The sequence below is a fragment of the Stenella coeruleoalba genome (genome assembly GCF_951394435.1).
Source record: "Stenella coeruleoalba genome assembly, chromosome: 16".
NCBI classification, from domain to species: Eukaryota; Metazoa; Chordata; class Mammalia; order Artiodactyla; family Delphinidae; genus Stenella; species Stenella coeruleoalba.
Window position 1 is genome coordinate 62,099,541 of NC_137162.1, and position 27,405 is coordinate 62,126,945.

The 27,405-nt window shown below is 52.8% G+C and overlaps 2 protein-coding genes across 3 annotated transcripts in view; one reads left to right on the forward strand and one right to left on the reverse strand.

Annotated features, from left to right (window-relative positions):
* The first annotated feature begins 1,088 nt into the window (after positions 1 to 1,088).
* Positions 1,089 to 17,483, forward strand: AIFM2 (AIF family member 2). Of its 2 annotated transcripts, none has more exons than XM_079900973.1 (9): positions 1,089 to 1,516; positions 8,175 to 8,368; positions 8,726 to 8,841; positions 10,137 to 10,256; positions 10,938 to 11,030; positions 12,557 to 12,665; positions 13,747 to 13,899; positions 15,085 to 15,285; positions 15,575 to 17,483. In XM_079900973.1, the coding sequence occupies exons 2-9, from the start codon at positions 8,191 to 8,193 to the stop codon at positions 15,724 to 15,726; spliced, it is 1,122 nt and encodes a 373-aa protein (XP_079757099.1). In that variant the 5' UTR covers positions 1,089 to 1,516; positions 8,175 to 8,190; the 3' UTR covers positions 15,727 to 17,483. The 2 variants fall into 2 exon arrangements, with proteins under 2 accessions (XP_079757099.1, XP_079757100.1); XM_079900974.1 differs by lacking the exon at positions 1,089 to 1,516 and adding an exon at positions 6,980 to 7,017.
* A 78-nt stretch (positions 17,484 to 17,561) lies between these two features.
* MACROH2A2 (macroH2A.2 histone) overlaps positions 17,562 to 27,405 on the reverse strand; it is a 53,679-nt gene continuing 43,835 nt past the window's right edge. Inside the window, exons 8-9 of the mRNA XM_079900976.1 lie at positions 20,608 to 20,782; positions 17,562 to 18,376 (exon numbers count right to left, since the gene is read on the reverse strand). Of these exons, the coding sequence (XP_079757102.1) occupies positions 18,211 to 18,376; positions 20,608 to 20,782 (341 nt within the window). The 3' untranslated portion in view covers positions 17,562 to 18,210. The remainder of the gene's footprint in view (positions 18,377 to 20,607; positions 20,783 to 27,405) is intronic.

The following is a 27,405-nucleotide window of genomic DNA, read 5'->3' on the forward strand; positions in this document are numbered from 1 at the left end:
CACCAGAATCTGTTTTCCTCTCTTTGTGGCCATACACTAGACTGCATCTCCTGGCCACCCTCACGGTCAGGTGTGTCCGTGAGTTGCAAAGGGCAGATAGGAGGTGTGCCACTTCCAGGCCTGGCCTATAAGAACCTTCTACCTGGCCTTCTCTGCAGCCTATCCCCTGCCGCTGGTGGGAGTAGAGGCATCCCTTAAAAGAGACCTTTGGGGGCTTCCCTGGTGGCGCAGTGGTTGAGAGTCTGCCTGCCGATGCAGGGGACACAGGTTTGTGCCCCGGTCCGGGAAGATCCCACATGCCACGGAGCGGCTAGGCCCGTGAGCCATGGCCGCTGAGCCTGCGCGTCCGGAGCCTGTGCTCGGCAATGGGAGAGGCCACAACAGTGAGAGGCCTGCGTACCGCAAAAAAAAAAAAAAAGATCTCGTTGACTCTTTTCTGCAGTGATTCGGGTAGGTGCTAATATTTGCATTAAATAGGTGAAGATGGATTATCTGTCACCAAACTGGCTTGGTCCTACCTCTAGTTTGTAGCTTGCAGCAGTACATTTCCTGACAGATCCGAGTGCTTTCTTCTTCTCCCTGGACTCCCTGCCCAGTTTACCCAATTTCACGCAGCCCTCCCATTGCCCTGTCTTTTCACCCTCCAACATAACTCAGACCTCACTCTTCAGCTTAAAACCCATCAGTGGCATCCCGTTGCCCTTGGGATCACACGGGCAGTCTTTACCAGGACCTGGAGGCTTGTGCCACCCTGCCACGTTGGGCCACTCTGTCCCCGACCACTTCTGCAATGCCCCTGCTCTCAGCTATTTATCCTGCCTTGGTCTTTGCACACCCAGAGCATACTTGCTTTCTCTGTGCCCAGGGCTAACTTCTCATCCTTGGAGAGAGGCCTTGGCACCCTTCTTTTGCCCCCGGTCTTTCTTACTGCAATTAGTGTTACATATGTTTTATTGTTGTTTAGTATTTTTCCCTAGACTATTACCTGGAGGAAAGCAGAAACCATGCCTGCATTGTTCTACATTTTACAACCCCTCACTCCCACCCCTCACACCCAGCACAATGCCAGGCGTGGAGTAGGTGCTCAACTGGGTTTGTATTTTTGTTTATATGTGTGAAGGCAGGAGGCTGGTGACCCGTCCGAGATCGCACAGCCAGTGCTGGGGCCCGCGCTCTAAAGGCTGGAAAGGCGTCCGGCAAGGGAGCCGGACCGAACTTTGAGCAGAGTCCGAGGGGCCGGGGCAGCGCGGGCGTCCTTGACAGTAGCGGTCGAGTGCTCACGGTTGGGGCGATTGGCTTCCCCGGGCCGGCGGCGCGGGCGGGCCGGAGGCTGCAGTTCCCCGGGGCGCCGCCGGGGGCATAGCCGAGGCTGGAGGGCAGACGCGCCGAGGCTGGAGAGCAGACGCGCCGAGTCACGCCGGCAAGGGAGGGGCCTCGGGCCCGGCGGCGACCACGGGAGCTGCTGACAGGAGCGGGAGCCGGAACGGGAGCCGGAACGGCGGGAGGCCGCTGGCAGGTGAGGAGCGCGTCGGGCGAGCTCTGCGGGACCCCCGCGCCTGCAGGGCCCCAAGAAGCCGAAACAGCGTCCGGGGCCGGGGAGGAGAGGGCGGTCGTCTAGGACAGTGGTCCCGAACCTTTTTGGCACGAGGGACCGGTTTTGTGGAAAAAAACTTTTCCACGGACGCCAGGGGCGGGGTGTGGGTGGGAGGGGAACGGTTCAGGCGGTAATGCGAGCGATGGGGAGCGGCAGATGAAGCTTTGCTAGCTCGCTCGCCCGCCGCTCACCTCCTGCTGTGCGGCCCGGTTCCTAACAGGCCGAGGACTGGTATAGGTCCGCGCCCCCAACCCCTGGTCTAGGATGAGGGACTCAGCCCTGCACCAACCCAGGTCCCTCAAAACTCAACGGGGAGCTTTGCTCCCAGTGAGGACGGAGCAAAATCGCCTCCTCCGCGTCCGCTCCCCGCCCCCCGCCCCCCAAATCCCTGCTAAGTCTTCCTAAGTAAGACAAAGACCCCCGTCACCCCCCCCACAAATCCCGGGAGGGCTCCGAGGGTCGCCGCTGGGCGGTGGAAGTTGCTGCGGGGCGGACGGAAGCCCGTGTCACAGGCAGGAGGAAAGCCTCAGTGTCCAGGAGGAAAATGCCCGGTGTTACCCAGTGCCCATAGGCTCCAGGGTGTACTGGGAGGTCCTGCTTCTCCACGGAGCCCCAGCTTCCGCGGGGGCACTAAGGCCAGAAGTGGCCCAACTAACTCTGATGGGGCCGGAGGTTGGGGGGAAGCCCAGGACTCCTGATCCACCGGGAGCTGCTTTTAGTGCCTGATGTTGGGCACTTTTCTTTCAACAGCACCCACTAAACACACCCTGCCTTTCCCCTCTGATTAGACTCCCTTTGATCCTTGGTTGTACCGTGAGGGTGGGGAGGGGAGAGGTGCTTAGGAGCTGACTGTCCCACCGGAGGACAGGCACAGGGCAGAGGGTCAGACATAGTTTGTGAAGGGGCTTCCAAGTTTGTGAAGGGGCTTCTAGGTGTCCCGGCTCTGCACCTTGTGTTCAAAGGCCAACATGTAAAATATATAAATTATCAAGGAGGCCTGCTTGGGTGTGTGTATGTGCCTCAAGCTTTCAGAGCCCTCCAAGGAAGGCCGTGTGTAACCCTGCATCTGGAAGGTCCATTTCACAGGAGAAGACTGAGGCCCAGCTGGGCGGGGCCTTGCTCGGGACTACCCAGCAGTTAGGGAGGAGCTGGGTAGAGGGGGTGTGCGCCAGGGCCAGCCTGATCTTTGTGTCTGGTGGTGAAAAGAGGAAGCCAGGGTCCAGGCACAGGTCATGGGGTTGTTAAGGGAACCACAAAGTGACTGGCTCCCAGGAGACTGTACAAGTTGTGCGGCCTAGGCTTCAGCACCGGAGCCTGTATGACACCCGCATGAGCCCGTCTGCCCAGAAGTGCCCTCTCCTGAGGGCGTGAAAGGACAGCCCTCTTCAGACTTTGAGCCTCTTTCAGAAATCGGTCTTTTTGGGTTTTGTTCACCATGTGTTCCCTGGGGGACTGGCCATGGAGTGCCCACTCTCAGCCTGGTCCCTGGGGTCCAGTGAGGGAGGCTGCCCACCCCTCTGCCTTCGCCGGGTTGGAGAGATATATTCATGGTGCTTCAAGTCACACTGTAGGCCCTCTCATCCAGGACGGCCACTCTGGACACGGCTGTGGAAATCTACCTTGGGGGTAACTGGTGAGCGCTCAAAAGCTGGGTGTTTTATTTGTAATCTCTATGAAACAATTCTGGGACGACATCTTTGCTTTGATCAGAGCCCACATGGGTCCGCTGTGTGTCTTCTGAGGCATAACCTCCCCACAGCTTTGGCCTAAATATAACTTCCTTGTTTTTCAGTAGATTCCTAAAAGCCCTTTGTCTGTATTATTAGAGAAGAATCCCCCTGGGATCAGGCTGGGTGTCCTTGGCAGAGAAAACAGGATTTACTGAGAAAATTTGAGTGTAGACCATACTGTGTGTGTGTTGGGGGAGGGGCAAAGGCAAAATTACTTAGGAGTTGCTGGACAGTTAGGAATTGTTTTCTTGGACCTGCTTTTTTTTTTTTAATAAATTAATTAATTTTTGGCTGCGTTGTGTCTTCGTTGCTGTGCACAGGCTTCCTCTAGTTGTGGCAAGTGGGGGCTACTCTTCGCAGCAGTGCGCGGGCTTCTCACTGCGGTGGCTTCTCTTGTTGTGGAGCACAGGCTCTAGGCGCGCAGGCTTCAGTAGTTGTGGCATGCAGGCTCAGTAGTTGTGGCTCGCGGGCTGTAGAGCACAGGCTCAGTACTTGTGGTGCACGGGCTTAGTTGATCCACGGCATGTGGGATCTTCTGGGACCAGGGCTCGAACCTGTGTCCCCTGCATTGGCAGGCGGATTCTTAACCACTGCACCACCAGGAAAGTCCCCTTGGACCTGCTTTTATGCTAACATTCCTGCATCTGGGAAGATTCAGTTAAGATTCTCTGTGCTCATCCTCTTGCCTTGATGGTCAGTAAAATCAGATGGTAGGTTTGCAGTTCCTCAAAAAGTAAAATCTAGAGTTACCATAGGACCCAGCAATTTCACTCCCAGGTATAAACTTAAGAGAATTTTTTGTTCACACAAAAAGTTGTACACAGATATTCATAGCAGCCTTATTCATATCAGCCAAAAGGTGGGAACAACCCAAATGTCCATCAACTGACAAATGGATAAACAAAATGTGGTATCTCCATACAATGGAATATTACTCAGCCATAAAAAGGAATGAAATACTGTTATAAGTTACAGCTTGAATGCATCTTGAAAATATTGCACTAAGTGAAAGAAGCCAGACACAAAAGGTATGGAATAGGCAAATCTATAGCGACAGAAAGGTTAGTGGTTGTCAGGACCTGGAGGGAGGAGGGAATGAGGAATGAATGCTAATGGATGTGGGGTCTTTTGGGGGAGGGGGTGATGAAAATGTTCTGGTATTAGATTGTGGTGATGGTTGCACGACTTTATGAGTGTACTAGAAACCACTGAGTTGTACACTCTGAGATAGTGAATTTTATAATATATGAAAAAATATCTCAATTAAAAACATTAGATTGTAGGAAGCCAGCTCTGTCTTTAGAGCTTTATTATTTCATTTAAAAACATTCAAACAGTACAAAAAAGGGGGAGAAAAGCTCAAAGAAGAAAGTAAAAACATCATCTGGCAACCACTATTAGCATTTTGGTTTAGAGTGCAGATCTGGCCAGACCGTTGAGGATGGAACTGGGGCAGGTTACTGAAATTCTTTCCAAAATGAGGAGGAAACCCCACCTGTTCAACGCATAGACGTCGATAAAAGCGCAGTGGATGCCCATTGTTGTCATCATCACTTGTATGTGTGCATATGTAGCTGGGTGCCTGGGTCTGATGGCCCACAATGGAGATTAGGCTCTACATGACTTTCTATTATCTGACTTTTTGATGGACAAGCTTTTTTTTTTTTTCCTAAGACTTTATGTTTTTAGAGTAGTCTTAGGTTCACAGCAAAATTCAGTGGAAGGCACAGAAATTTCCCATATGCCTCCTGCCCTGACACGTGCATAGCCTCTTCCATTATCGACATCACTCACCAGAGTGGTGTGTTTGTTCCTGAACCTACATTGACATAATCCCCCACAGACCGTAGCTTACATTACGTTTTCCTCTTGGTCTTGTACAGTCTGTGGGTGCGGATGAATTGTGGACAAACTTTTCATGTAGAAAATCTTCCACTGTAAAATTGAATGTCTCCAGAATATTCCATTGTACGGGTGTGTAATAGTGTGTCCTCTAATCCCCCGTTGGTGGAGGTTTCCATTGATTGATGGAGTCGCCCACTGATTGAGGCTGTTTGCCCAGCACTGCTGCTACATTAGAACATATAATTCAGTATCATCAGTTGCCCGCTTGCTTTTTGAGCACCTGCAGGGTGTGTGGCTAGGAGTGCTGGTCCATGGCTTAAGCCGATGATTTAGGTGTCTGGTGAAGTAGGTCATGGCTGAGCAGAGGGGAGTCTAGCTGTCCTCGGGTCCAGGTGAGAATTGGCATTGGAAGAGCCAAGGGAGAGGCGGGTGTCCAAGAGTGTTGGGCAAGGGAGGCTGCCGGGAAGAAACGGTGGAATGGGCTGGAGCGTCACCAGGCCCCCCGTTCCCCAAGTGGGTGTGTCAGAGGTTAGTGGAGGAGAGAGAACAGATTTCAGGAGAGGCCTCAGTTGGCTTGTGGTGTAAAAGCGCCTCCCCTCCCTGGCCCAGCGATGGCAGCCCCTCCTGGGCCTGGGTGTGCCCTCAGGCCCCAGACTCTGCACCGGAACTCTAAAGAATCAATTCATCTTTACTGAGGGCTGTGCCTAGTTGGGTGAGGCCAGGGTTTGTCCTTTGGGGAAGCCAGTTAATGATCCTGGGGGGCTGAGGGAGCAGGGGTTTAACTTCTTTGGCTAACCCACTGCCCATCAGGCCTGTGCTGGGCTCGCTGGGCTTTCTTCCCTGCGAGGGCCCCAGGGCAGCATGTAGGCCCAGACACTGCCCTAGCATGACAGGCCCTCTGTGTGTGCTGTCCCCTGTCCCCTGCCCTCCTGGCTGCCCCACCTTGTTCCCTGAACCCCTCCCACCCCCTCCCTTCCTGCCACTGGACTTCTTGGCCTAAGCTATTCCCTCTGTGAAGAAGGCCCCTGGCCCCAGCTGTTTTTCAGGGCTCCACCTTGAGCTTCCCTGGGTGGTCCATGGTGGACCCCTCTCCCCAACAAGCTGGGTAGCCTCTCTCAGGCCTGTGCCCCGCCAGCTTGGAAGCAGAGCTCTCTGGGTGTTTCTCTGACCTCTTCGCTGGCTGCTGGCCCCAAGGGCAAACTGGCACAGAGGGGGCCGTGTTGAAGGGGCAGGTGAAATGCACCCCTTCCATAGCTTGCCTGACTGCCTGCCACATTCCCAGGCCCTGCTCAGCTCCTGGTGTCCGCTCCTGTCCCTGGCTGGTCCCCGGGCCCCTCTTGGGTCCTGGCCTAGGTGGCAGATTCAGCCTGATGAACGTTCACGGGGCCAGCTCTGGACCACCTGCTGAGGGCCTGGAACAGTGAAGGTGACACTGCCTGCTGGGGGAATTGTTTTGGTCCCAGCCCTAGGATGCACAAGCCTCAATGCATTGGGGACCAATGAGAAACAAAGTTAAATCCCCTCCAATCTCCTATGCCAGATCTACCCTCACCCGCCCAGGTTTTCACTTCCCCAGAGGAGAAATTAGACTGTGTGCATTTGAATACCAATGACAACAGTGTCTGGAGGTCCAACCGTAAGCCACTCCCATAAGTGTGGGAAGATCTGGGGACCATCTTGGGGGTCACCATGTCTTGGAAACCTATTGTGCAAGGACATTTTAGGCTGTCTCCTCCCATTACAGGGGGTAAATGGAGGCCCAGAGAGGGGAGGGGTTGTGCCCCAGACTACACACCTGATGGAGGACAGAGTGGTGACCTTCCAGCTGCCTGCAGTGCTGTCCGAGAGGTGGGCTGGAATGTTCTTCCCCATTGAGCTTTTTGACAGCTTGCTGTCTGTCCACTTCCTCCCTCCTTGCCGTGCTCACATGTGAGTGTGAGCCTGGTGCACACTTGGCCCTCCATCCTCTGGAGGTACTCTCTTCGATTGCAGGCTCCCTTTCCTCGACATCAAGCAGGACCTTGCACCCCCTGCCCCTCTCACTGGAGCCCACGTGATGAGCGCTTCTCCATCCTGTTTCTCACCAGCAGACTTCCCTTTTGGTCCTTAACCAGCACTGTTCCTTCTCCCAGCAGAGATTTCTCCCTGCCCGCTTCCTCCTGGGGAGTGTCACCCACTGGTCGCAGTGTATGTCCTCTGTTCCAGGAATGCTCAGGGGACCACCTGCACACAGCAGGCCCCTCCTCCCCACCGCACTGTCATGGCCTTAGTCCCATTGCATCCTGTTTTGCAGGCTGATTGTCATAACTGGCTAAGTGATCTCCTCAGACCTGGGGCTGAAGCTGGTGACGTGTGAGCTGGGTGGAATCTGGTCTCAGTGTTTGCTTAGTGATGTGCTTAAATAATTTTGTTTAGTTCTTTTAATGTGACCTGTGCTTACCAATTCCCCAGAGGTGTACCCACCGTTTCTGGTTACTGTGCACCTGCCCAGCTTCCCACAGCTACATCATCCATCTGGCCCTTTGAGTCTGAAACCCTGCCTTTACAAGGGCTGAGACCATATCTGTCTGTCTGTCTCTCTGACGACGGCATCCATAGCACAGAACATGTCAAAGAGCAGGAGGTCCATTAATTTGTACTGTTGAGTGAACAAATATATTTACGAGTGAAAAAGAGTGCAAAAACAGTTGTTTAACGTGTGCAAAAACAATAATCATGATTGTAGGTGCACAGAATATCCCTGGAAGGATTCATGTAAACTTGGTAACAGTAGATGCCTTGGAGAAGGGAACTGGGTGGTTGAGCGGATGAGATGGAATTAGGATACTCCTTATTCCTTTGGAATTTAATTCAAATTTTACAAAAAATGGAATTTCATAAAAGGTGATTACATACTTTTAAAAGATCAAGTCTTGGCATTTGAGGCCATTCTTGATATGGACCCACCTCTGCCCACCCAGCCCTCGAGCCCCCTGAATCTGATGTGGTCTCTCCTCCTACCCCAGCAGCACCTGGTCCGAGATGGGGTCCCAGGTCTCCATGGACGTGGGAGCCGCGCATGTGGTGATCGTGGGCGGGGGCTTTGGCGGCATCGCGGCCGCCAGCCAACTGCAGGTGCTGAACATCCCCTTCGTGCTGGTGGACATGAAGGACTCCTTCCACCACAACGTGGCAGCCCTCCGGGCCTCCGTGGAGAGTGGTAATGGTCTCTTCTCTGGGACTTTCTTTGTGACCGTGGTCTTGTCACCACTGTGGATCACAGGGTGGTTTTCTCCCTTTAGGGCAAGGTGCCTAAATTCCACCATTAGACAAATTCCGGGGAATCTTAAGGTCCCTGGCCTTAAGCAGCTACCATACCAAGGCCCCAGAAGTCAGAGCGAGAGCTTCTCCGAGGACCTGGGGCCCAGACTGGCGCTTTAGGGGGTAGTGGGTACCCAGGGGCTGTTTAACCAAGGGGCCCCTGTTGGCATGCAGCTCTGGAAATGTTCTGAGTTATTCTGGCCTCCTGTGGGCAGCCCAGTTTTACACCGTGACCTCCTCTCTGTCCGTTCCCCAGGGTTTGCCAAAAAGACATTCATTTCCTACTCGGTGACCTTCAAGGAAAACTTCCGGCAGGGCCTGGTGGTTGAGATAGACCTGAAGAATCAGACGGTGCTGCTGGAGGACGGCGAGGTGAACCCAGCGGGGGCTGGCCATCCTCAGCTGGCTTCAGGGGGCCCCTGGGATGTGGCTGCTGGTGGGAGGACACCTGGGCCCGTCTCCTTAGGGGCAAGGGCCCCCCATGCCCTCCTGGTGCCTGGCAGATAGCAGATGCCTCCTGAGCAAAGGCTGGGCCCCAGCAGCCACAGGAGAGTGGTGCAGAGCCTTCCCTGTATGCCGGGCACTGTTTTAAGCCTCACGTGATCTCCTTTAACGCCCACTGTGACCCTGTGAGGGAGGTGGAGTAGCCTCGGTGCACCCAGAGGTTAAGAGGCTTGCCCAAGACCCCACAGCTGGAGAGACTCAGCCAGGATTTGGACCCAGGCAGCTTTGCCCCAGAGCCCTCACTCTGAAAGCCAGGGTCCCAGCCCAGGGGCCCCCTCACTGTCTGGAATCAAAGGGTAGGCACCACAATCCCACATCGCCCGGGGGGGCAGAGGTTTTCTTCCCGAAGTTTGTGTCCCTCAGCCCTGGGGTAAGCACGGTGCCTGTTGTATCCTTGTGGGACCAGAGCTCCGTCAGCAAGCTGCCAGCAGCCCACCCGCCATGCTGAGGGTACCCTCCAGCCTGGCCCTCTACTCTAGTCAGAGCTAAGGGGGGACTGTACAAAGGGGCTCCAATTCCTGTCCTCAGTGAGTGTGGTTTAGTGTGAATAAATCAATCTTCCTGGAATCAATTTTGAGGCTGTAGAATCTCCAGTTGGCAAGGTTACTGAGAACGTCCTTATCCTGTGGCTTTGGGTCCATGAGGGCATCTCAGGCCTCCACGGGCGTAGTGGAGTCTGAGTGGGATACAGACCCTCCAGTCCCCCTTCCATCAGAGCAGCTCTGGGTTTGTCAGTTTTATATATTTAGGCTCCAAACAGGATGTCCGCTCCCCCCCCCCACACTTTGTTTTTGTTGGCCAGGATAAGGGGAAGTTTTTTCTAAAATAATGGTAATAATAGGGAGATTCTAAACTAACTCCACACTGGAAGCTGGAATCCTGCTTCTTCCCCACGAGCCGTTTCCTGTTGCCCGCTCACCTGCCCCGCTGCTGTGGGGAGCTCTCCCCTCCCGTCCTGTTTGATGGTGGGCGGTCCAGCAGGCGGTAAGCTCTGCCTCCTTGAATATTTCCTGGGTGCTAGCACCATCCCTTGGTCTAACCAGTGATGGTTTTGCTCCCCCGCAGGAGACCTCTCCCCCTTGGCGCTGCTTGCCTGGTGGAGCCTGGGGTTGGATGCAGGAGCCCAGGTCTGCCCTCACCATTCTTTCCCTTGCCCCTCCCAGGCCCTGTCCTTCACATATCTCATCCTGGCCACGGGCAGCACTGGGCTCTTCCCAGGCAAGTTTAACCAGGTGTCCAGCCAGCAGATGGCCATCCAGGCCTATGAGGACATGGTGACGCAGGTGAGCTGCCTGCTGCCTGGCGGCAGGACAGTGAGGGCAGAGCCGGGGGTGGGGGGCCCTGGGAGAGTGGGACAGCTGTGGGGATGCCCGGGGCTGCAGCAAGGAGACCCCGGGGCTGCAGTGGCGCTGTAGAGATGGAGAGTTACCAGGAAGAGGCTCCTGGGAGGAGACCTTTGGACCTGCTCATGTAGCGATTGGCTCCTGTTTGCATGGGACTTGTGTTTATATTATAGAGCGGGCTTGGATCCATGCTGTCAGTCACTTCTCACGGGGATCTGGAGAGGTGGGTGGAATGGATCTGTCCCCACTGAACAGATGAGGTGTGGGGACCCAGAGAAGGTCCTACAGCTGTGTGACCAAGGCCAGATCTTTCCCTCTCTGCACAGCTGCTGAGAGGCCTGGGGAACCTCTGGCACAGTCATGAGCAGACGTAAGAGTGGAGGTTAGGAACCCGGCCTGGAACTCAGGCAGATCCGGGTCACCTGCAAGCTGGGCAGGTAGTGAGAGTTGAGTGAGAAATGCAGGGAGACACCCAGCAAGAGCTGGCCCCGAGGCAGCACATTTGGACCCTGAACTTGGAAAAGGTTCTCTACGCTCCTTTGGCCAAGGAACCCACTCCCCAGGCGGACCCCGAGGCAGGGCAGATTTGAGGGCGCACCTCAACATTTCCTCCTCCTCCAGGTCCAGTGCGCACAGTCCATCGTGGTGATCGGAGGAGGCTCTGCGGGAGTGGAGATGGCAGCAGAGATTAAAACAGAATACCCTGAGAAAGAGGTGGGCCAGTGGCCTTGGCCTTGAACTCTCGGAGGCGGGCTTCTTTTTTGTCTGACGAACATCAGAATTTGCTCAGGGCCTGGGAGGGGAGCCCCGTTACCATAAAGTGGGAGCGTGTGTTTCCTGTCTCCTGCTCTCTGCACTGGGGGACCCCCTAAAGTCCCATTCTGCTGGGAATTTTACCTGGAGAGCCAGGGTGCATCCTAGTTCAGTGAAGGGTTCTGCCCTCTGGGCCAACCCGGAGGACCATGCCCTGGGGGGATACATTATGAAAGGTTAACTCCCACGTCCCCTGCAGTAATGTGGCCTTTGCAATAGAAACGTAGACTTTTGATGACCTCTTTTTGCTAACAACCAGCTTGATCAAAGGCACCCTCATCGGTGTCTTGTCTGGAGCAAGCACAGCCTTTTGGTCTTTAAGGGACAGTAGCCCTTGCCCTAGACAGCACGTAGGGGGACCCCGAAGTGTACACCTCACAGCCCATGCTGGGGAAGGACTGGCCAGCACTGCCTCTTTTTAGTGATAAAGGGATGGAGACCCTACCGGCATCCTGGAGAGGAAGGAAGCAGGCTGTGAAGGCTCAGCCTGGGGCTCAGTGGTGATGGGCAGTTATGGGTCCGTGAGGCAACGGCTTGCCTGCAGCTGATGCCAGATCAGCTACTGGGAGCCACGTGGAGCCTGTGTCTGGTTCTTTTTCCCTAGGGAAAGGCAGGTTGGTTTTGAAAAGTAAGATAAATATGGGCTAATTTAATTATATGGCTATTCTCTGACAAATTATTGGAAATTATTATGGGTGGTTCATGTAGAAGTTTATTAATTTTGATTTATGGGGTAAGGACTGGTCTGAAGTAGTAAATAACTCAGTATAATCCCCAAATGTTTGTAACTAATAGACAAATAAGAGTAACAGTAGCCACCCTTTATTAAAGAGTCGCTATGTGCTGAGTTACGTGCTTTACACTTACTTTCTCGTTTCATCATTACAATATTCCTGAGTAGGACTGTGATCCATCTTACTGGGTCTTCAGGAGGTGACTGAGTGGGTACCTGAGATGGGATTTCAACCCAGGCAGTCTGATTTCACAGCTCAAGCTTGGAACATCACTGCGGGCTCCCTCGCACTTCACTGCTGACCCAGACAGCAAGTAGACGTGCCTGGAAGCACCAGTTTCAGAACCAGCCTTAATGTAAATGTCAGCCTGATTTACAGTTAGAATGTCGGTGGCTTATATATAGACTGTATAAGTGCCCAAGGATGCTTGAAAATGATTTTCCACGTGGTCCTCGGTGAGGTGTGTGCTGTGAAGCATTGGCACGTCGGAAAAAATCCTACCCTGGGAGATGTGGGCTCCAGCCCAGCTCACCATTAACTGGTTCTAGCAGTGGGCAGAGTACTTCTCTGGGCCCTCTGTTTCCTCACCTGTAAACTGGAAGTTGGGGAGACAGGCTGATGTGTTTTCAAGCCTCTTTGTGTGAGCAGGGGACTCAGTGGCTCCCTCTCTGCCCTGTGGTTGTTTGTCCCCAGGTCACTCTCATTCACTCCCGAATGGCCCTCGCAGACAAGGAGCTCCTGCCCTGTGTCCGGCAGGAAGTGAAGGAGATCCTGCTCCGGAAAGGCGTGCAGCTGCTGCTGAGTATGTGTCAGGCCCCTCCTGCCCTGCCCCTCGCCCTGGCCTGGTGAGACTTGGCTGAGGCTTGGTCCCTGCTCACAGCCTGAGCGTGGCCGCGCTCAACCCCAGGCTCTCTGTGTCCTGAGGTGGGGCTGCAGAGCCTGTGTAGCCTTGTCGTCCAGCTGGAGGTGTGTCCGTCCCCAGGCAGGGCAGAGGCCCTGGTACTTACGGGATTTTCCTGTCATGAAGGCAGCACTGTCCTGGCTGTTGCTTTGGGTACAGTACAGGTGGTACCCATTTGTTGAATGGTTTAAAAAGTCATATAAAAGGGACTTCCCTGGCGGTCCAGTGGTTAAGACTCTGTGCTTCCAACGCAGGGGGCGCAAGTTCGATTCCTGATCAGGGAACTGAGATTCTACATGCTGTGTGGTGAGGCCAAAAAAAAAAAAAAAAAAAAATCATATAAAAGATTTGACCTGAATTATGATATCTCTTTAGTGGAGAGAATAGGTGTTTTGGGTTTGTATTTTGAGGCTGGTGGAGAGCGTGGCTTCTGTCCAGAGCAGAAGGGAAGAGACCTACCCAGCATGTTAGAGTGGGGCTCTCTCCCGGGGGTGTGACCCCCGCCCCCCAGTTCACGGGCCCGACACTCTCACCTTTTGCAGGGCGGGCGAGGTGTCTGCTCTCTGAGAGCCCTCCCGGCTCCTGGGCTCTGCAGAAGTGGCTGTGCAGCCCTCTGCCCGCCTGCACTTCCAGGCAGTGAGGAGAGTGGGCCGGCCCTGGACTTCCCTTGCTTACCCCTGTCGGTGGTGAGCCCAGAGGGCTCATCTTTCCTGGTTAGGAGTGGACATTCAGGGAGGCGTGGTTGAGGTCTTCCTCAAATAGCTTTTCCCAGAACCTCTTGGGAAACTCAGCCTCACTTCCCCAAATTGCTTCTTGGAACTTGCTTTCCATCGGATCCCTTGGGGCCAAATGTCCAGATTGTGCTTCTTGGGGTGGTAGAGCGGACCGGTCTCCAGCCCCCAGGCCAGCCCTGGCTTGGGCCCCCGCCTCGGTGGCGTGCCTGCCCTTTGCCAGCCTCCTGGTCACGGGCCTCCCCTGACAGGTGAGCGGGTGAGCAACCTGGAGGCGCTGCCTCTCAACAAGCATCGCGAGCACATCACGGTGCAGACGGACAAAGGCACGGAGGTGGCCGCCAACCTGGTGATCGCCTGCAGCGGTATCAAGATCAACAGTTCGGCCTACAGCAGCGCGTTTGGTAAGTGGGAGGCCGGGCCGTGACTCCTCCCCCTCCAGCCCCCGAGAAGGCCCCGCAGGCCTCTCCCCCGAGGAGCTGGCACTCCACCCTCCCACCCCCAGCCCCAGTCTCAACAGCTCATTCGGTCTCTTCAGACTTTAAATTTAGGTTCAGGGCCACTCTTGCTGGGCTTTCCTCAGCTGTGTTGATGGTGATTGAGGCCAGGGTGGCCAAAGTGACCAGAATCTTCCAAAATCGGAGCCCACCCCCTAGTGGTGAGAGATGGGAACAGGTTTTAGAAGGAAGAAAAAGATCTATTTTTCTGTTACTTTCCTTGGAACACCAATGCAGAGGAAATTCCAGGGTCAGGCCTTTCTCTGTTCACAGGTGTGCTGCTCTCCCCAAACCCTGACCCAGACGTTTGCCACTTGAGCTTGGAAACGATCATGGGGAGAGGGGGGTAATGAGGCCTCCGTGCGTAAAGCTGAATATTGACCTATTGAGCTAACTGGAGGTGGGGGGAGCTGGACCCATGGCTCCATCTGTGAGCTGGAGGCTCAGTGGCTCTTTCTCAGGCCCCGAGGTGGCCATGTCCCCAGGTCCCCATCATTTACTCCCAGATACCTTTCCTGGACAAGAAGCTCCTGCTGTGTGTCTGGCAGGAAAGAATTATCCAATCCCAGAAGGAAGCTAGTCCAGGCCATGTGTGGGGCTGGGATCGAGGACTTATAATATACAGAGATCCCAGGACTTAACACCTAATGGTCCTAATGGTATATTTTCAAAGGTAAATTCTTTTAAGTCCCTTAAAAAGAAAAGTTTATCATCTATTAAAGCCCTGCATTTATTTAAAAAAATCTGATCCACATTCAAAAGGAAATCCAAGACTGGGCTAGGGTGTAACTTAATCATCGTAAGTGAGTCATTGTCAATCGTGGTAACTTACAGAGAGTCATGTGCGTTATACGAAATGACACTTGCTGGTCTTTCTGACCAGTTTCCACCCCAAAATAGTAACCTCGCCTTTGCAGGAAGAGTTCTGAAGGGGGGGACTTCAGGCAGAAGTAAACCAGACAGGAGGTTTGCCTCTTGAGGATGTGCCTTTGGAGGGTAGCTGGACCGGCACCACAGCCCATCCTCTCTGTGTTCCGGTGGCCACTTCTTGAGGCAGCTCAGGATCTTGGTTTCGGGCTGGTTTTCTCGCAGGTGATCAGCTGGCCAGCGACGGCGCTCTGAGAGTGAACGAGTACCTCCAGGTGGAGGGCTACAGCCACATCTACGCCATCGGTGACTGCGCCGATGTGAGGGAGCCCAAGATGGCCTATCACGCCAGCCTCCACGCCAGTGTCGCCGTGGCCAACATCGTCAACTCCATGAAACAGAGGCCCCTCAAAGCCTACAAGCCAGGTCAGGAAGCTCCCCACGCGGCACAGTTTTAAGAGAGTCGGGGTTAGAAACGGTGAAGCCTCTGTGGGCTTTACGATGCCTGACCGCTAGAACACACTCTCAAAGCTGGGGACAGAAACCTCGCCCAGAGCTCTAGGAAAGTATGTCAGGGACTTGCGCACGTTCCTGAAGGCCTTACGCATTTCCCTGCCCTGACACTGAAGGCCCCGGGAAGGGTCTGTGCCCTGGGAGTTGCAGGCCCATGGATGGTGAGCAGGATTCTAGTTTAGCGCACGGCTCTGCTTCACAGGTTCGCTGACGTTCCTCCTGGCCATGGGGAGAAATGACGGCGTGGGCCAGATCAGTGGCTTCTACGTGGGGCGGCTCATGGTTCGGCTGGCCAAGAGCCGGGACCTGTTGGTCTCCACGAGCTGGAAAACCATGCGGCAGTCTCCACCCTGATGGGGAGGCTGGGCGGGAGATAGGTACTGTCACCGCCCGGCGATTAGATTTCTTGACAAATGGTACCCGCTTGACAAATGCCAAAGGGCAAAAGCTCTTTTCCTGGAGTAAGATGTCAGTGATGTACTGACCAGAAACACAACTTAGACAAAACCAAAAACTGGGAGAGAGAGAGAGGGATATTGGTGTTAAAAGAAAAAGACACCCTTAAAGGAGTCTTTCTGTTTCAAAGGTCTGCTGGCTGAATGGTTCACTTGGTCCTGGGGAGGGCACAGCCCACCTTCTCTACCCCAGCCTCCTCTTGTGTGTGTGTGTGTGTGTGTGTGTGTGTGTGTGTGTGCGCGCGCACGCGCGTGCACATGGTGTGTGGCATTCAGAGCTCTCAGAGTATGGGCGAGAGCTCAGTATCCTCGTGGCAGGAAGGGTCTCCCTGTCTGTAAGGGCAGGAAGGAGGGCCTGCACAAGGAGACCAGCTAAGGAAGGGGGACTGGGGTGGAGAGATGGCCTACATCCCAACCTCTCCCATCACATTAGGAGGTGGGGAAGCCTATAACATCCTGCAACACTCAGGTTGTTAATAGGAGCTTAATTTTAAACTGTTAGTCCCTACCGTCTTTAATCTTCATGAATCTTTCTATATTTCTATTTTTAGATCCTGATTATATACCATAGGTTGTATTTAAGAAGCGTTAGATAAAATTTCCCTCCTGGTGAGTCCATCCTAATGGAGAGTGAGTTTTTTTACAAAGCTAACGGGTTAAGACAGAAACCTGGCCTGCCAGCTGCTGGGGGTGTTTAAAGAAAGACAGCCAAGCTAGCGTGACCGTCGGGTGGGTTGCCATCCTGCTAACATTCAGGGAGCAGAGGAGGTTTCAGTAGGTGACCCCCTGCATGCTTCCAGGCTACTGTCTTAGGCAAATTTGTAAGTGACAAAACTCCAGCCAATGCTGGGGCAGGGGTACCCTGTGGGAACCTTTGTAGTTCTGTGCTTCTTGTTTCTTGGTCAACCCCAATGTCACTTATCTGGAGGTGTAGCCATGTGGCAATAATGCCTGCCACCAACTATGTTAAGGTATAAAAATGACTCCTCTGTTTGGGAGAGGACTTCTAATCAGGATAAACCTATTTTGGACCACATGGGCAAGATCTCTAAGGCAGAAGTTGTTGATGAGTTCATCTGAATAAATTCAGGCCCTGCCCCAGCCCACCCTACCCCTCCCTGCCCACTTTTTTTTTTTTTTTTGCAGTATGCGGGCCTCTCACTGTGGTGGCCTCTCTCGTTGCGGAGCACAGGCTCCGGATGCGCAGGCTCAGCGGCCATGGCTCACGGGCCCAGCCGCTCCGCGGCATGTGGGATCTTCCCAGACTGGGGCACGAACCCATGTCCCCTGCATCAGCAGGCAGACTCTCAACCACTGCGCCACCAGGGAAGCCCCCTGCCCACTTTTAATGGTAACCTCTGGGTACTTGGCCAGAATTCTTAGGATACCACCCTCACGAGGGTTCTTGGTCTGTCCTGTCTGGGCTGTGGCCCAGGTCTCTTCCATTTTGTTGCCCAGGCCTAAGTGAGACTGTGCCTTTGTCCCAAAGGATGGCCACCCCAGGGAGGCTTCACCCAGTCCTCCATTCCCGTGGACCACAGCCAACCAGGCTCCCCTTCTGGAAGTGGGACCTGTTGCCTGAGAAACACAAGCCATTCCGTGCCGTCTGACCTGGGGCCTAGCATGGTGGGAGTCTCAGCTCCATAGTGATAGGCCTGGTTCTATTTATAACATTCTTAAGTTTCCACCCGTAGGGACACAGTTCTCCAGACTGAGCAAGATGTTACAATAAAAGAGTATGTTGTAAGAAAGACACTGGATCTTTTATTTTTTTTCCTTTCATTTTCTTTTTCTTTAAAAAAAAACAAAACAAAACAAAAGCCTGAAGCAAAATCTTTCTAGGAGTAGTTACAGATATTATAGGGGTAAGGGTAGGGGCACTAAAACAGAAAGAAAAGCACCAGTAAGATGCCTTTCTAATTTTCTTCTCTCCATCACTGAATACAGACAGCCAACAAAGCCCAAGTCACTTCTTTGCCCTCTTCCCTTGCAAAAAAGGAGAAACAGAAGATTTTAAGAATTTTGAAAGGATTTTGTGTATGTGAGTGTGTAAAAGTCAATGCTATAAATCTAAAACGAAGTCTGTTTTTTTAAAAAAGTTCTAAAACAACAGGAAGAAAACACATGGAAAGAAACCCCTGGTGGAGGCCTGGTTAATTACAGACTGAGGCTCTTTTTAACGAGAATATAAAATGCAGAGGGCTCTTCCCGTGGGCAGGACCTGCTCCCGCAGCCTCTGCCACCCACTTCCCTTTCAGCTGCCCTCCGCTCCCCTGCCGTCACCCTTCCTCTCTCCTTTTAAAAGATAAAACCCAGCTCCTGTGACTTTGATCCTCCTGATTCCGGATGGTGAGCGCGGTGGCCACCAGTGGGCGCGGGGCGGCTACTTGGCATCAAGCTTGGCCATCTCCTGCACATAGATGCCGATGCTCTCGCTGTCGAAGAGCAGGAAGTAGACGTTCTTCAGTGAGGATGCGCTCGAGTCGTCGAAGTGGGCCGAGATGGCTTTGAGGGTCACCTGGGCTGCCGTCTGTTTGGGGAAGCAGTTTCTGTGCCAAAGAAAGAGAAGAGCTGACGTCACTTTGGTCCTGGGACCCATGGAGTAACTCTGCCCTCAGCCCGGGGTAGGGGCAATGTGGTTCCTTCTCATCTTGGCACCAGGTCCTTGTTCCTATCTCTCGGGGTCTCACCGTGTGCAGGCTGGTCCACGCATGATCCCCTTTCACTTCAGAAGAGGGACAGCCCAAGAGGGGGACAGACAGGGCACACTGTCCCCACTTCACATATGCCACATTGGCTCAGAGTGGCACAATGGTTTTAGGGCTGGCTGGTGAGCAGTGGCCTGTGTTTGAATCTATGTGGCCTGACTCAAGTCCAGCTGAGCTTTAAAAACTACCAACTCAACTAACACAACATTGTTAATCAACTATACTCCAATATAAAATAAAAGTTAAAAACAAACAAACAAAAAACCCCTACCAACTCAGCATTTTAAAAAGCCAACATAGGGCTTCCCTGGTTGCGCAGTGGTTGAGAGTCCGCCTGCCGATGCAGGGGACACGGGTTTGTGCCCCAGTCTGGGAAGATCCCACATGCCGCGGAGCGGCTGGGCCCGTGAGCCATGGCCGCTGAGCCTGCGCGTCCGGAGCCTGTGCTCCGCAATGGGAGAGGCCACAGCAGTGAGAGGCCCGCGTACCGCAAAAAGGAAGGAAAAAGAAAAAAAAGCCAATATAGGGAATTCGCTGGCGTTCCAGTGGTTAGGACTGCATACTTTCAGTGCCGAGGGCGTGGGTTCAATCCCTGGTCAGGGAACTAAGATCCCATAAGCCTCGCAGCACGGCAAAAAAAAAAAAAGGCAATATAGGTTTTATTCCCTCAAAACTGGTTTACATGCTGAACAGATTGTTTATTAAAGGGCAATAATGTATGCTCAAAAGTACACCTTCATTAATTCCTGTTTCATGCATTTCGTGTTCCTCTCGCTAACCTGTGTGGACGTGCGAATGTAATTTGAGCAGTGACGATTCTGGGCAGGGCCCCAAAAGCCCCAGGATGCCATGGTGGAGCTGTGCGCCAGGGACGCAGCCATTGTGACACCCCTGGTCGTTTGGGGTCAGCTACCAAGCCCCTTGGGCGGGTCCAGGATTGGCCCGCCTAATAAGAATTCTTCTCACTCGGCTGCCCCGTCCCAAGCCCAGAACATCTCGGCACGTGGGCCCAGCTATGCAAAGAATTCAACCCGCAGTGCCTCCGGGCCAGGCTGTGGAGACCCAGCGCTGCCTGCTCAGGTTGAGATAGGATCACGGCAGGAAGCTAGGCCTCATTCCTTCCTTCTTCGCCTTCCTGTGACTCGGCTGTAGCAGAATGTCTTCAGAGTGTAAATCATATCTGCGCTACAGAGGGGCTTCTCAGGAGAAAGGGTGTTCAGAATTAAAGCAATAACTCACACTGGCTGTGAGCGTGAGGGGAGAGGCCCTGCTACACGTGAGGGCAGACAGCCTCATTATTTACCTGAAATACTGCTCCCATGCCCAGTCGGGGTCTGTGGCAATTAGAGCAATCATTTCTCCAACCCCTAAAAGCAAGCCCTTGCTGAGAGCCTTTCACTTCTCCAGCCTCAGCCTCGAGGCTCTCCCAGCCCCAGAGCAGCACCGGAATCCCCTGGGGATTCTGCGATTGGCATCCTAACCCCGTGGGCTCTCCACTGCTGGTCTGTGGACCACACTTGGAGGAGCAAGTGCCTTTGAGCCTGGTGTTTCGGATCCAGTGCTCTAGACTGGGATAGCTGGCAGGAACGTGGCTCTCAGAAGGCTCTCAGAAGAGAACTCTGCCTCCTGCTCCTCCCAGAATGGGCTTTCTCCCTGCATTTTTTTTTTTTTTTTTTTTTGCGGTACACGGGCCTCTCACTGTTGTGGCCTCTCCCGTTGCGGAGCACAGGCTCCGGACGCACAGGCTCAGCGGCCATGGCTCACGGGCCCAGCCGCTCCGCGGCATGTGGGATCTTCCCAGACCGGGGCACAAACCTGTGTCCCCTGCATCAGCAGGCGGACTCTCAACCACTGCGCCACCAGGGAAGCCCTCTCCCTGCATTTTGGATGGAAACTGCGTCTCTTGCTCTATCGCCTGGTCAATGTGCTTGGCTGTGCTGGCAGCCCTTGGTCACGTCCTCTGGGATGGCCAGACTGGATGTGACCAAGTCGGGGAGCAGCTGGTCCCCAGCGAGAAGGCTGGACAAGCGGACCCAGCACCCTTGCCACCCCCCTGGAGGAGAACATCTTACCTGCCGCTGGGGAAGGGCGGGAACGCCACCGACTTCAGCTTCTTGTCCTCTGCTGCCGACAGGCAGTTTTTGATGGTCTCTTCAAGCTGTTCTTCACATTTGTCGGAGCCCCACTGAGGGATGTGACAGTGGATGACGAATTTGGCTGCAAGTCCGCTGGACTGGCTGACGGCGGCTGGGACACGACAGAGAAATGCCGCAGGTTATTTCCTACGTCTTCACCTTAAGCCAGGGGGTTAGGCTCAATCGCCTGTGTCCCTCTTAGGAGAGTAGGAGCCGTATCAGAATTGCTTTTGACAGTTGGCACAAGCTTTGGGTAAACACACTGAAAGCTGATGTGACAGCATGTCACACACTCTCACATGGTCTGCCTCCTGGCCACAGGTTAGGTGACTCCTAATCAAAGGTACACAGTGGAATCGTCTCTGATCCCTGGAAATTGTGAATGTTTCCTTACATGGCAAAAGGGTCTTTGCTGGTGTGATTAAGTGAAGGATTGTGAGATGAGAAGTTTACCCTGGACTCTCCAGTTGAGCCCTAAGTGTAATTACACAGGTCCTAATAAGAGGGAGGCAGGGAAGTCAAAGGTAGGAGAAGGCGCTGTGATGAAGGAACAGGAGTTGGAGTGATGCGTCCAGGAGCCAAGGAATGCAGGAGCCTAGAAGCCGGAACAGGCAAGGGACGGCTGCTCTGAGAAGGAACCAGCCCTGCCAGCACCTCGATTTTGGCTTCTTAAGACTCATTGTGGGGAATTCCCTAGCGGTCCAGTGGTTAGGACTGCGCCGAGGGCGTGGGTTCAATCCCTGGTCGGGGAACTAAGGTCCTGCAAGCTGCGCAGCGTGGCCAAAACAAACAGACAAGAAAACTGCCTAAAAAAATAAAGGTTATTAAAAAAAAAAAAGACTCATTGTGGACTTCTGACTCCAGAACGCTAACACAGTACACTTGTGTTGTTTGTTGCTACCAAGTTTGTGCTAATTTGTTAGAGCAGCGATTGGAAACCAATGCAACGGCTTTTTAAAAATGGACAAGCCCTCCCTTCTTGCCCCGTCTGAGATCCTGACTTGGTAGGTCTGATGCAGGCCTCGCGCTTGGTGATTTGAGGACCCTCCATAAATTTAGAACCAATCTACTGGGTTGTACGCATCCTCAGACAGGGACTGCCCTTTCGATCATCTCTACATACCTGAGGAGCCTACAGGGAGCAAGTGTTCACAGCGGCTTGTGAAATTGGATTATGCCTGCCTTGTCTCATAATTTCAGTTCATACTCCCTACTTTTATTTTTCACCCCACCCCCAAACCTGTTTCCCATCAGTGACAGAGCTGATAACGAGGAACACCCGGGAAGTCCCTGTGGCCGTTGATCCCTGGAGAAGGGGCTGGGCCTGATCCACTGGCCACTCTGACCCCACATGCTGCTTGCCCCTAAGCTGCCCACCTTGTGGAGCTGGGGCTCTGTGACACTCAAGCAGCCGGGTGTAGCAAAGGTCCCCAACCCTCCCGCAGTGGCCAGGCTCTGGGAGCCTGGGGGAGTTCAGGCAGGCTGTGGCCGCTACGGGCTGTGTTTGTAACAAATGTATGTGTGTCTGTTTTAGGGCAGTGTGTGGGGTTGGTTTGAAAGACTTATTTGAAATATATGATGCCCGCCCAGCATGTGAGCCGTGTTTCCTAGTGACGCCCACAGTGCTGGAGAGGCTGTGACTGCACATGCCAGGGCTGGTGGAGACAGATGCAAGGGGCGTCCCCCGCCTGTCAGCTACGGCTGTGAACGCCTCGCCTTCCCAGTGCCCAGCTGGCGCCAACCATCTGATTAGTGAATGAGTGAGTGAAGGAATCAGTCAATATAAATACTGAGGAGGCAGTGGGCATGACTGGTTGACTCTATGACCTTGTACATTTGCACACCAGAAACGGAACGTCCCTGTCGGCCTTGTAGTCCAAGGGAACCCAGTACCCTGGGGATTGGCCCTTCCTGCTTGGGGCAAATTCCCTGAGGCCCTTACTGCTCTCATGTGCTGGAGAGATTCCAGCTCTTTACACACCGGGTAATGATCATGTTACCAGCTGCATGGTATTCTTTTTTTTTTTTTTAATATTTATTTGTTTATTTGGCTGTGCCGGGTCTTAGTTGTGGCACGTGGGATCTAGTTCCCTGACCAGGGATCGAACCCGGAACCCATGCATTGGGAGTGTGGAGTCCTACCTACTGGACCACCAGGGAAGCCCTTGAATGGTATTCTTTTTAATGTTAAAGTCAGTTTATTTTTTTAAATAAATTTATTTATTTTATTTTTGGCTGCATTGGGTCTTCATTGCTGCATGTGGGCTTTCTCTAGTTGCGGTGAGCAGGGGCTACTCTTCCTTGCCGTGCGCAGGCTTCTCATTGAAGTGGCTTCTCTTGTTGCAGAGCACGGGCTCTAGGCGCACGGGCTTCAGGAGTTGTGGCATGCGGGCTCAGTAGCTGTGGCTCACGGACTCTAGAGGGCAGGCTCAGTAGTTGTGGCGCATGGGCTTAGTTGCTTCGTGGCATGTGGGATCTTCCTGGACCAGGGCTTGAACCCGTGTCCCCTGTATTGGCACGCAGATTCTTAACCACTGCGCCACCAGGGAAGCCCTAAAGTCATTTTAAATAAGAGGAATATACCACTAATGGCAATGTTAAGTCAAACATTTAATCAGGAAAAAAATGGCATGCCTTCTCATCCTTCTGACGCCCGCTATTTACACTAGATTTTGAAGGTAGTCCATGATAGCACATCAGCCTAAAACAAAGTATTTCCATGGCAACTGGAAATGGAAACCTTGGCTTGTAGTTGTAAGAATTTATAGTGTTCTTTACAGGTGCCAAGGTCAAGGTCAAGTGATCTCGGGGCTTGGGACACTGATATTTGGTAGAAGCATCTGCTAATACTCTTTATGTGATGTGATGTCACCTGGTGAGGACCATGCTCTGAGGATGGCAGTGCAGCTGCAAAGGGCCTCCAGAACCTTTCCTCAGGCGAGCCCACCTTCTCAGGGTCACCACAGCGAAGGGGGCTGCAGGGTGGCCCCTTGTCTGGCTGGGAAGCTGCTGCTGCTAATCCTTGGTCTCCGCGACACTGTGCTTTTCCTCCTGTCTCAGGTTCCTGCAACAGCCCCTCTTCCCCCTGCCCGCCGAGGCCCGGTGCTCTTCTCTCTGCTGCCCGACGTGCTTGGCCCTGGCTTTTAAACAGCCATCTGCAAACCATTTTCGTCCTCAGTTTTCACCCCCTGCTTACCAGTGACATTGCTGGTGCCCTAGGTCCAACCTGTGCCCAAGAAAATCATCATTCACTCCCGAAGCCTGATTCCCCTTTCTCCATCTCTGTCGCCGGCACCACCTGTCGGTTTCCTCTGACTTGTCTCATTCCAGGCCCATCTGCTTCATTTCTACCGCACCTCCCACCCCTGTCCCATCCACCTTCCTGGCTGGAATCAGGATGCATTTTACAATGGCGGTGGGCTTGGACTGAGATGAGTTCTTCCAGAGGGAAGTTGCATTTACTTCTGTGTCACCTGGGGACCCTACCATACCCAGGTCATGTCCCACTAACTTCCCTGATTGAAGTTTTGGGGCCGCAGTGGATTCAGCTGCAAATCCACAGGAGTACCAGCTTGTGGTTCAAGTTCCCTAGTGAGGTTTTTTGTCCCCCTCTGTCCACCCAATGCCAAGGTCAAGACAGGTACTTGGGGCTTCCCTGGTGGCACAGTGGTTAAGAATCCACCTGCCAATGCAGGGGACATGGGTTCAAGCCCTGGTCCAGGAAGATCCCACGTGCCACGGAGCAACTAAGCCCGTGCGCCACAGCTACTGAGCCTGCGCTCTAGAGCACGCGAGCCACAACTACTGAAGCCCGCGTGCCTAGAGCCCATGCTTTGCAACAAGAGAAGCCACCGCAATGAGAAGCCTGCGCACAGCAAGGAAGAGTAGCCCCTGCTCGCCACAACTAGAGAAAGCCTGCGCCCAGCAATGAAGACCTAAAATAAGTAAACAGCCAAAAATAAGTAAATAAATGTATTAAGAAAAAAAAAAAGGTACTTGCTGCCCTTTCTGCATGGTAGTTCATGTCTTGCTAGCTCTTAAACTGAATGTGTCCTGGCTTTGTATGGGGTCTCCTACTGGACACTCCATCTTGGAAATTTATTCTTTCTTACAATAAGGGCATATCTTACAACGGATGGTGTTTTGAAATTAAATGAAATATGGTGTTAGACCCTGATGAACTGTCTCCCCTTTTCCAGATTCACCCTCACCAATCCCTTCTTCCCAAGGAGCTACCACTGTTTGGCCCCAGGGCCATGGATACTTAGAGCTGACAGATATGCCCCGATTTCTTAGCTCCTGCTTGTTTCCTACAGCCCTCTCCTTCCTTCTGGATTCACTTCTGTTTCTCCCAGTGAGGCCTCTGTGGTCCTTTCAGCAAGAGTCTGAGGGCTTCTGACTCTCAATTTTTGCATGTCTGTAATTCTGCATCTTTCACCCTCCCTGTTGAATAATAACAAAGTAATACATGGACTTCTTAGTTGACAGTTTTTCCCCTCAGTTCTTTGAAGATACTTCTTTTCTGTCTCCAAGCATCCTTTGTTGCTGATGAGAAGTCGGCTGTCAGGAGAACCAGTTGGGTTCGTTGGGTTGCTTTTCAGGTTTCTCTTGATTTTTCAACTTTAGAGATGTCACCACGATGGGCCAGGTTTTGTTTGGTTTTTTTGGGTTTGTTTTTGGTTTAGCCACACCATGTGGCTTTCAGGATCTTTCTCAGGATTGAGCTCGGGCCCTCAGCAGTGAAAGCGTGGAGTCCTAACCACTGGACTACCAGGGAATTCCTGATGGGCCAGGATTTGGATTTATTTTGATTTCATGTACTCAGTGTTTTCAACCTGAGGACTTGTGGGTTTAATTCTGGAAAATTCTCAGCCATGATCTTTTTTGTTGTTGTTTTTAAATTGAGGGATAGTTGATTTACAACATGTTAGTTTCTGGTGCGCAACGTACTGCCTCAAAATTTTTATAGATTACACTTCATTTAAAGTTATTATAAAATATTGGCTACATTGGCTGTATTCCTTGTGTTGTATAATATATCCTTGTAGCTTATTTATTTCACACATAGTAGTTTGTATCTCTTCATCTTTTCACATGTTGCCTCTCTACCTCCTATTTTCTGCCTCTAGAACTGTTTAGAAGCGTGTTGGAGGCTCTCACTCTATGTAGAGAAGCTATTTTTCTCTCCTTCCCACCCCATCAGGCAGTTTGCAAGACCCCCGCAGTTAGGATCCTGTCCTACAAGGATGATTCAGGGCTCTGTCTCATGGTCATATAGGGGAGGCGGTAGATCCAGACACTGAGCCAGTGGGCCACGTGGCCCTGGGCCTGGGCGAGGGGCTCTCTGCTCCCTTCTGCTACTCTAGAAAACAGAGTTCACACGAGCCATAGCCCTGGGTGGCGGTCAGAGCCTTGGCTTCCTGTAAGAGCTTGGGAGTTGCATCCAGCCCTTGCTTTGAGCAGCGAGCCTGGCTCTGGTCCCCTCCAAGCGTGAGGTGACTCCGTTCCCGTCAGCAGGTAAGAGTTGACCTCCTGATGGCTCTGCATGTTACCAGACCTGGAGCCCAGCCCGCGGCTTCCACGTCCCCCTGCTGCTGCTGCCTGCAGCTCTTCTCTGTCCACATGGATGTTTATTTATTTATTTATTTAGCCACGCCGTGCGGCACATGGGATTTTAGTTCCTTGACCCGGGACCGAACCCGTGCTCCCTGCATTGGGAGTGTGGAATCTTAACCACTGGACCGCCAGGGAAGTCCTGGATATTTATTTTATATTTCAGTGTGGCTCTGTCTTAAAATTTTAAAAAGGAAATTCTATCTATCATCGTATGGGGAGTGGTATGTGCAGACTGTAAAGTGCAGACTCATGTTCTGTCTTGACTGGAAGCCCCATTACTTTTCTAACTATCAAATCTGATCATCACATTCCCCAGCTCCTACTCTCATCTGTATAGGGTCAAATCCAGACCCTTAGCACAGCCCAAGGGCAAGGCTCATCTCTGACCGCCATTCCTCTCTTTCTCCCTGCTGCTCCTGACTGAGCCTTCTCACACACAGGTCTTATATCCTCCCTGGCGCCTCCCCAACTCCCCCAAGCAGAGAGCATGGCTCCCTCTCTGTGCCCCACTTGTGTGTCTCTTTCTCCTCCTCGACTGTCCAGTGCTTGAGGGCAGGAGTGGGTTTTATTTGTCTTTGGAGCCCCAGCACCAGGGCAGCACTTGGCACTGACTAGATGGTTCCTGGAGGTCGGCGGGTACACGGATCTGAAGTTGGGCCCGCCTGTCAAAAAGTTACCCAATATTCTTGAAAATAAGCGTTCAAACAAAAACCTGTGCACAAATGTTCAGAGCAGCTCTATTCACAAGAGCCAAAGGTGGAAACAACCCAAATGATGAATGGATAAACAAATGGAATAGTATTCAGTCATAGAAAGGAATGAAGTGCTGATACACGGTACAACATGGATGAACCTTGAAAACATTTTAAGTGAAAGAAGCCAGACACAGAAGATCACATATTTATACGATTCCACTTACATGAAACATCCAGAAGAGGCAAGCCCATCAAAACAGAAGGCGGACTAGTGGCTGCCAGGGGTTGGGGGAGGGACGACGTGACTACTTGATGGGTGTGGGGTTTCCACAGAAGGTGATAAAAAGTTCTGGGACTAGATAGTGGTGATGGAGAACAGCACTGAGTGTACTCAATGCCACCACATTGTACAATGTTTGAAGGT

Excerpts from the sequence above, each read along its gene's own strand:
- AIFM2 (XM_079900973.1), top strand. The coding sequence starts at position 8,191 with ATGGGGTCCCAGGTCTCCATGGACGTGGGAGCCGCGCATGTGGTGATC. Across the intron at positions 10,257-10,937 it reads ATGAGGACATGGTGACGCAG|GTCCAGTGCGCACAGTCCAT; the intron begins GTGAGCTGCCTG and ends CTCCTCCTCCAG. Across the intron at positions 12,666-13,746 it reads AGGCGTGCAGCTGCTGCTGA|GTGAGCGGGTGAGCAACCTG; the intron begins GTATGTGTCAGG and ends CTCCCCTGACAG.